Below are 9,751 nucleotides of genomic sequence, written 5' to 3' on the forward strand. Positions count from 1 at the left end.
ATGCCTCTGCCTTCCACCTATACTGTTAAGACCTACCAGATTTTTGAAGTTTGGCTACAGATATTCAGCTGCCTACCAGACATTTGGATTTCTCTCACATATTTCAAAGTTTGCATGTCTGATTTTAAATTCATCAGTCTTGACTCTCCCGATCTCTAATCTTTATTTACAGAGTCCTGTCAATTCAGTCTCCAATTCTCTCAAGCCCTTTTTTTCTATTATGTACGTACATCTTCGGCAACTAATCATTTTCTTCGGTAATTATAGTAGCCATCCTCCTGAGCTCTTACGTGGAGCCCCTCACCCCTATTCCATCCCTTACACTTACACTACTAGTAGCACACTAACATTTCTAGATCTCAGGTCTAACTGTGTCCTTCTCCTATTTAGAATCCTGTAGCCCAGTGGTTCTCAACCTTCCTAATGCCACAACCCTTTAATATAGTTCCTCATGTTGTGGTGACCCCCAACCATAAAATTATTTTCTTTGCTACTTCATAACTGTAATTTTGCTACTGTTATGAATCATAATGTAAATATCTGATATGCAGGATGGCCTTAGGTGACCCCTGTGAAAGGGTCGTTCAACTCCCAAAGGGGTTGCAACCCCCAAGTTGAGAACCGCTGCTGTAGCCTAATCTACCTCTCCAGTCTCATCTCCCAGTACGCCCCCACTTGCTGTCCACACTACCACATACTGCACAACTTGTGTTCCCCAGATGCAGCCATGTTTGCTCACTTTGTGACATGTGCATGCCATTGCACAAACAATTCTCTGCCTCCTCCTATGCATTTTACTGTCATCTGCCACTGCTACTCCCTGTACACACCGTGCTGAGCCAAGTCTGTCTTATCGTACTTCAGGATCCAGCTCAAGTTTCACCTGCTAGGAAATGTACCATCTCACCACCACACCACCACTTGCTGCCTTGCGTGTGTCCTTCCTTGCACTTTCCATTCTGCACTGTGATGACTGACTTATTCGTGTGTCTGCCCCCCTTGGTAAATTCCACAAGAACAAAGACTGTTTTTTCATTTATGAAAGAATGCCTAAATGGTAGGTGCCTGGTTCCTTAATGTAACATAAAGAAAATACAGATAATGAATGGAAGACTAAATAGATATATGATGGCCAGGAAGGCAGACAAATATACACACACCCAATATTGTACATTTGTGACACCTGTATCGTTACAAACAATAAAATATTCTTTGTGTGTGTTTAATGTGCTAAACATTATAAATGAATATTGTGCTACCACAGGAGTGTCAATCAAATATTTAGGAAGCCAAACAAAGGCTATAGAAAAGTGAAACAGTTGGAATAAGCAATAGGGCCCAAGACAAACTGGAATACTTCTAAGGTGAGCTTTAGCTGGTGGACAAGCCTTTATAACCGCTGCATCAGTGGATCCCATCGTTTGGCCCGTTTTTCTAGTACAGATAATAAACTTCTACTGGTTCAGCTTGTTTTTTCCCAATTTGGACATAGCCTTTTGACTGTGAGACATGAGTGCATGCAGATTGTCCCAATTTCTTGGCCTCATTTATTTTGTGCCCAGAGCAAATACAGGTAAGTCATCCATCATGATATTTTTTCAGGTGTCTCTATTGGATACTGTTGAGTTCATGCAAATAGTACAGCTTCTTAAGTATGAGCAGTGTCCTGCATAGCATTACCAAATTTATCTTGCCTTTTTAAAAAAGTGTCTACGTGATCAGGAGATGCTTAAAATTGATTTTTTTTCTTTCCCATTAGCCTTAGAATTACAGTTCTATACTAATAATTTATTTTAGGCATTTTTTTTTTTGTTCTGTAGTATTATAGTTTGGGAATTACTAAGCAAATTTTTAAAGTAGTACAAAGGAATATGTTATTTAGTATTTCAAAATAAGAAAAATTATTCAGACTTTACCCTGAAAAACCATAGTTTCTATTTACCACATAATGCTATAATATATTCTTGTTATTAATTTTAAATATGTTTGTGTCATTCGTTTTGACAGTACATGGTAACTCCCTGACGTAAGCTTGAGCCCAATCCAGAATTGAAATAGCTTTACATCTTATTCTCACCCCCTCCAATCCGCAGTACAGACGTGTACTTAGCATTTCAGGAGAGTTTCTCATAGACAATAGTATTTCCTAAGACCTTTCATCTTCCTTTCACTATGCCTACACTGCCTCTCCCTTAGCATAGTTTCTTTTTTATGCTGTAATCTCAGTTATGTTCTCTCCATAGGCCTATTTTGGCGGTGAAGCTCGCTGTGATGCTGAGGCTGGACAAGGAGATGATTATGATCCGAGAGAGCTCATTTGTGGTGCCTGTTCTGATGTGTCCAGGGCTCAGGTGGGCAGAACATTTTATTAGAAAGAACAGTTCAAAAATATCAGCATTCTGTTTTTCAACAACAGTAGTAGCCATCTTGTGGGGGAGGGGGCAGAACTGGTTTTCTCTCCTGTGTATTCTGATATTTTTACAGCATTGTATAATTTTTCAATTTCATGTATTTTTTTAGATGGTATTTTTATTTTATAATTTTGTCTTCCATGAAATAATTACCGTATTTAAACAAGTAACAAATGTACTTAGTCAATTTTGTTAAACCTGTACTGAAACTTTTAGGTGTTCCCCTCTTCAAAGACATCTTCACAGTATATCCATGAGATCAGGAGATAGGTGAAATATTATTAATTTTCAATTTGACAGACCAGGAACCATTAACAAGTAGCTTGCTTATTGAATCATATAGTTTATGATGGAGATGGGATTACATCGTGGGTCTTTTTTGTCCAGACCTTTTTGGTAAAGCCACACATTTATTTGTTAGTTTCTTTAAGATACTTATCATCAGTTTTCAATCAATTTTGACAGCTATTTATGCTTTTAAAACACAAATTAATGAGCTGTATATGTGACTGTCATAAGTATAATTGAAATAGTCCTACCATAGTCTTGTATCTCTCTTTTCTTTCACTCTAGATGTGTCCCAAACATGGCACAGACTTTTTGGAATATAAATGTCGCTACTGCTGTTCAGTGGCTGTCTTTTTCTGTTTTGGAACAACCCATTTTTGTAATGCTTGTCATGATGACTTTCAAAGAATGACCAGCATTCCAAAGGAAGAACTACCACACTGTCCTGCAGGTAAGCTTTTAGTATTTGGAATTCATGATCGTGTTCTACATGGTATCTGAGAACTCCTTTTTTTAAGTAACAGAAACCCAATCAAACTAGCCTAAAGAAGTGGAAGGAATTCTTTGAACCTATATAAGCTTATGACTTTCTGAGTGAAGTAGCTCATGGGCAGCAGATCTCTTGGGGAGGGAGAATAATGTCTCTTAAAATTAGTAAAAGAAAGATTGCTGTTCAGCAGTAAAGGGCCATATGAACTTATTTGATATTATAAATTAATTACAGAACCATTTAAAAGGATATTGTGGTTTCTTTTTTAAAGATTCTTGGAATCAGTGCCATAAAAATGAAGAAGTGATTTGATTTAGAATGGCTAGGAATTAGCAGCATAGTGAGCTTGAGGAAGTGACAGGGTCTCTCTCATGTCACATTAATAATAAGAGCATTAATCCCTCTCATGGGCTCCACCCATGATCTAATTACCTCCCAAAGCCCACTTCCTTAGTCCATAACATTAGTTCGTGTTAATGCGTCAGCATACAAGTTTTAGAGGTACAAACATTCAGATATTGCATAATCCATCTGTCTATCCATTTCCTTCTAAAATATTTGGTTACCTTCTTCATGTCAGGATACTTAATCTTCACAGCACCCTGTGAGTTAGATATTGCTATGCCTGTTTTAAAGATGAAGGATCTAAGAATCAGAAAAATTAAGTAAATTTTCTTATCTCCAAAATAAAGATAATCATTTCTTCCTCCTGTGACTACTAGGATCATGAAGTGGTTGATGCTCTTAAACAGTACCTGAGTAAAAAAATAACATGCCTGAGTAGCAAGCACTCATGTTTACAGTTGCTTTTTATTCTGTTTTTACTTTTACTATTATTATGTGGGTCATTACAAAAGTTTTGAGATACACGAAAATCAATAAACATAAAAATCTGCATGGTTAGAAACAAATGAATCCCTCCCAGCAATACCAATAAGGTGTGCAAGTTGAAACTTGCACAGGTGAATCAGAAAGGATGCTGTCAACTGTTTCTTGGAAGTGAAATAATGGACCATAATACAGTCTGTCTCAAAACTCTTCTAGTGACTTACTATTTCTCATCATCATATTAGATTATGAACTCTTCGAAGATAGAGGTCATGTATTCTTCATCTTTCTATCCCAGGTACCTAACAACATCATTCACACATTAAGCACTCAGTAAATATTTGTTGAGTAAATGATTTCCCCCCACCTTTTTCCTTCTTTTTCCCCTGAAAAAAAACAAGACTACAGTTTGCATGAGCCACCCCTGATGGTGTTGTGTACCTGAGCTAGATCTGCCACTAACTGTCCCTTTCTCCCTTCTCTGGTGGGGTAGGCACCACCACCAGTGTGATTTGTTGGGAGGTAATGACCTACTTAATAATTTATAGCAGAAATAACTAACTTTCCAGCCAGCCTCTGATGTCCTCCTCTGTCCACCATGCCAGTGTTTGTTTGAGGAAGCGCTAACTGTGCTTCTTGCCTTTGTTAGGTTAAACCAGCAGTTGACTTCTTTCTTTGAGACTGGCTATCTTAAGTTTCATGCATTTAGGCTGTTTCCACATTTTGGCGATTATAAATTGAGCTGCGATAAACAGTCTAGTGCAAATGTCCTTATTATAAAAGGATTTTTTTTTTCTTCTAGGTAGATACCTAGTAATGGGATTGCAGGATCAAATGGGAGGTCTAATTTAAATTATTTGAGGATTCTCCCTGCTCCTTTCCAAAAAGGTTGTATTAGTTTGCAGTCCCATCAGTCTTTTAGTTATTTTAAAGTATGCCCTAACTTACTGTTTAATTTAAATTTGTTTTTATTTGTAGAAAAACATTCTATATAAAAATCTCCCTGTTCTCCCATTCAGAATAATGTTCTGCTAGACTAAATTGAGGGATTTTTTTTTGGTGACAACATTTTTCTTCATTATTCTTTGCTTTAAAATGATGTATCTAATTAAACTATTGATAGAAAAAGATCTGTAGCTCATATTGATTCTCTCCAGGCAGGATGTTGTACAGGACTGTGTCACTTCCTCACTTATATATACTGCACCTGTTACATTCAGTTCTTTATGGTGAACATTTTTACTTTTATGATTGGAAGAAATTTTTTTTATTGTTGTTGGAGTTTGGCCGGGGCCAGGTTCAAACCGGCCACCCTGGGTATATGGGGCTGGCACCCTACTCCTTGGGCCACAGGTGCCACCCGGAAGAAATTTTTTTAAATGTTATTTTTGTATAACCATAGTCATGTAATTTCTTTGAATAATATATCACTTATTTCTGTTTATAGCACATTCATGTGTGTGCATTTTTTAAAGTATATTCCTTTGCTTCCTTGAAAATTTATACAGGTCCCAAAGGCAAACAGTTAGAAGGAACTGAATGTCCACTCCATGTAGTTCATCCACCCACTGGGGAAGAGTTTGCTCTGGGGTGTGGAGTGTGCCGAAACGCTCACACTTTTTAGAACACGCAGATCCTTTGTCTACAGAGAGAAAAGTTGCCTTCATCCCTCAAGAGGATGCGGTGAAGTTTAAACTCTGCTCAGGATAAGGAGGGGACCATTTTTACATCCATGAAAATGAACCATTCACAGTGCAAGAAGGATGCCAAATACCATGTACATAATTCTTGCTATGAAAAGTTTCCCCATTATTTTGGTTTATCTTCTTTTGAACCAAGACATCAACTTGTGAGGTGTTTGCATGTGGCCATTACTCTCATTGGCCTGTGAAGCATTGGACATCTATAGATAATTGATATAAAAAAAAAAATTGCCATGCCCAAGGACTAAGAATGATGCTGGCTTTCAAGCAAAAAAGAAAAATAATCATTGTTTATTGTATACTGCCTTTTTGTAATCCTGTACAATTGCATCACGGGTGGGGATAAAAAGAAGAATATTCTGGTTTATTTCCTAGACTGTTATTTAAAAAAAAAAAATTGTGTTAGGACGGCATATAAATGTAATAAGGATCACACTGTATATAAAGATATCAATGTTTGTCCTGTATAAGAATTACTAAACTACAAATGCAGTTTCATTTAAACTTCTAGGTTAAGTTTGAGCCTGAAATTTTAATGAAGTGCAATACTGAGTGTGCCTCATTATCTTGCAGCTGTAAACATATTGGAATGTACATGTCAATAAAACCACTGTACATTTTTATACAGTGATAAAGTCTACCATTTGTGTATGATGTTGTTTGAGTTAACAAAATTTAAGGTATAAAAGTCCATTCAGTTTTCCTTGTAAAAAAATGTACCATGAGTGATCATAATTGTTAGTGGAAAAGGATTAGTAATAGCACAAGGTAGGAATCTTAATGAAACACTGTAGAAAATCATGTATGTACACATGTATATTCGTAACAGACATTTACCAAAAACAGAAGAAAACATTTAGGAAATTAAACAACTTTTATCTTAACCACCAGTTATTTTATCTTTTATAAATTAATAAAATTACTAGTCTTTTCTGCATTTTCTATAGACAACAGTGCATTCAAGCAGATCTTTTTTTTCACTTGAGTTATGAAGTTGCCAAATTATTGGTTTATAGCTGATTATACATGAAGTTATATTTATTTCATGAGACTAACAAGTTTGATCTGCTTTGTTCTAATTTTCCACTTTGGAAATATAAAAATTTGTCAATATAGAAATCATTGACAAATTCAGTGACACTTGTGTTAAACATATATGAGCAAAATCTTCCCTTTGAAAGAATTCAAAATATAAAGGAAAGAAAGATCAGATCTAAGCACAGATAACTATTTTACAGAGTAGCCTAATAAATTTCATAACATGTCCAAGCCGAGTGTTTCAAGAATTAGGAAGAATTGTTATTGATGTTTTGTTTTGTTGTTTTTGGGGAGGGAATATAGCTAAGAGGCCATTTAAGCTGCAGTTTGAAGAGTAAGTAGCATTTCAAACAGCAGAGAAATGGAGAAAGATGTAAGAAAAAAGTACATATAGAGAGATCTAGAATGTGATCACAGAACAGTGAGCATTCAGGCTCAGGGTTGACTTACAATGTTTCCAGAAAACACACAATGTATAGAGACTAAAGCTGTTTCTAGGTGTACCCACAAGAAAACCGGAGGAGAGAATGCAGTGAGGACATTATAAATACACAGCAGAAACTGCAGCTGACCACCTCCTTAAGTTGACCTAATTTTCATAGACCAGACATACAGTAGGCCTCGTTCCTCATGTTGGCCACCTCCGTATTTTGAACAGTTTATTACAGTCCCTTGGGGTGGTCAGCTTACAGAGGTTCTACTGCACTTGACTTAAACTCACAGGGCACAAGCATGAAACTAACCTTGACAGTGCCACATAGATGAAAGACTTCAGGAGCACTGAAGAACTATAAAGGAAAGGCTGGGGGCAGTGACTCACACTTATAATCCCAGCACTCTGGGAGGCCAACACGGGTGGATTGCCTGAGCCAGACCTCATCTCTAAAAAAAATAGCGGGCGTTGTGGCAGGCACCTGTAGTCCCAGCTACTTGGGAGGCTAAGGCAAGAGAATCACTTAAGCCCAAGTGTTTGAGGTTGCTGTGAGCTCTGACACCACAGCACTCTACTGAGGGCAACAAAGTAAGACTCTGTCTCAAAAAAAAAAAAGAAACTAAAGGAAGCCACCTTGTATCCATTAACTTTGCTGGCAGATGGATCAGCTGCTATCTGTAAATTGTAAAGGAAAAGAAAGCCAACGGAAAACTACGGAGATGGCTGGGCTAGACTGAGTCATCTCAAGTTACGAAAGAGGTAAAGGCAACAAAGCCCTATAATGTTCTACTCTCAATGACTGTAACCTAGCTTGACTTATGAGGAGGTCATTTTTAATCAAGATCCCTAACATCTCAAAACCAGAAAACTTCAAACATTTTAGGAATAAAATATGAGGAAACACAGAAAAGGGTGGATTTGGCAGACACTCGGCTCAAACATTCAGTGCACAAAGAGCATCCGTCAGTGCTGTGTGTAATATACTTAGGCAGGAAACAGAAGTGCAGGATCGCAATAGGGTATCAGTGAACCCTAGAAGGAAACTCTTTGATATATTTTGAAGCCTAGGAGAAACCATTTTTCTTAAATGGTTTTCTGGCTAGATTGTTTAGGCCTAAAATCTTGCTATTCTATGAATAAGCTTATATGATAAAAGATAAGGAGCATCAGTTTAAGAACCACTGATCTTCATAAATTTGGACTATTTCTTATAAAGGAGTACAACCTGCAGGCCGGGGAGCCAACACTTAGAGAGAGGGGGTAAGGACAGGGATTTGTGCTGAACAGTTTGGCCAAGTGTACATAATTCAACAGGTTTAGAGGAGGACCTATGAATATTCTTGAAGTTGTAATGCATAGACATAAGCAAACATGCATGTTACATGTGTCCGATGTTTACTTAGGGGTAGTGACTTACATTTAAATATATGACAATTAGACCCTATATGTCGATAGGTTAAGCAGAGATGTAAAGGCATTCAAGTGGGCGGCCTTTGAAAACTGACCCAACCAGTTCATGCTCAGTGGTCTTTTTTTTTGTTGTTTGTTTTGAGCTAAAGTCTCATTCTGTTGCCCTCAGTAGAGTGCCATGGCATCATAGCTGACAGCAACCTCAAACTCTTGGGTGCAAAAGATCCTCTTGCCTCAGCCTCCCAAGTACCTGGGACTACAGGTACCCACCACAATACCCAGCTGTTTTCTTTAGAGGCCGGGTTTCACTCTTGCTCAGGCTGGACTCAAACTCCTGAGCTCAGGCAACTACCTGCCTCAGCCTTCCAGAGTGCTAGAATTACAGGTGTGAGCCACAGTGCTGAGAGTAGGCATTTATTAAATGCCACACCCGGCCTATGGTTGATAGTCTTGAAAGATAAAAGGTTACTAAAGTCAGTCTTTTGTCCAATCAAAGCTGTAATTATGGCTGTGGAACAGGAGGGTCAGTTAGCATCTAGCAGTGGATGAAGTGCAATTTTTGTTTTTTGTTTTTTATAGGAGCACTCTCAATGAATGCAGTTGTTTTAATTGTGCTTATCTTGGGGCCAGTGCTTGTTTAGCTGCTAGAGAAAGAGAAAAAACTTGTGGCAGTTTGGACATAATTTATTCTTTTTTTTCATTATTAAATCATAGCTGTGTACATTAATGCAATCATGGGGTACAACGTGCTGGTTTTATATACAGTTTGAAATTTTTTCATCAAACTGGTTAACATAGCCTTCACAGCATTGTTGTTGTGTTAAGACATTTATATTCTACACCTAGTAAACTTCACATGTACCCTTGTAAGATGCACCATAGGTGTGGTCCAACCAATTACTCTCCCTCCAGACATCCTCCTCCCTCTCCCCTTTTCCCTTCTTGGGCTATAATTGGGTTACAGCTTTCATATTGGTTTCATAGTAAGACTGAGTACATTGGATACTTTTTCTTCCATTCTTGAAGTATAGGTGTGTGTGACTTAATTCTTACCTGGCATGGCCTTGCATCTTGTTTATAATTTGGTATCTTATTGTCACAGAGTCCTTTCTGTCAGTTTTTGATCTGTATTTTAGCGTTGATATGAGTC

General features: G+C 37.6%; 1 protein-coding gene across 16 annotated transcripts in view; it reads left to right on the forward strand.

Moving 5' to 3' along the window:
- MYCBP2 (MYC binding protein 2) overlaps positions 1 to 6,360 on the forward strand; it is a 309,994-nt gene extending 303,634 nt beyond the window's left edge. For all 16 annotated transcript variants that reach the window (XM_053563137.1, XM_053563138.1, XM_053563143.1 and 13 more), the window contains 3 exons: positions 2,244 to 2,351; positions 2,985 to 3,150; positions 5,526 to 6,360. In XM_053563137.1, coding sequence (XP_053419112.1) covers positions 2,244 to 2,351; positions 2,985 to 3,150; positions 5,526 to 5,641 — 390 coding nt within the window. In that variant the 3' untranslated portion in view covers positions 5,642 to 6,360. The remainder of the gene's footprint in view (positions 1 to 2,243; positions 2,352 to 2,984; positions 3,151 to 5,525) is intronic.
- Positions 6,361 to 9,751: the final 3,391 nt, after the last annotated feature.

The sequence above is a fragment of the Nycticebus coucang genome, chromosome 15 (assembly GCF_027406575.1).
Source record: "Nycticebus coucang isolate mNycCou1 chromosome 15, mNycCou1.pri, whole genome shotgun sequence".
NCBI lineage: Eukaryota > Metazoa > Chordata > Mammalia > Primates > Lorisidae > Nycticebus > Nycticebus coucang.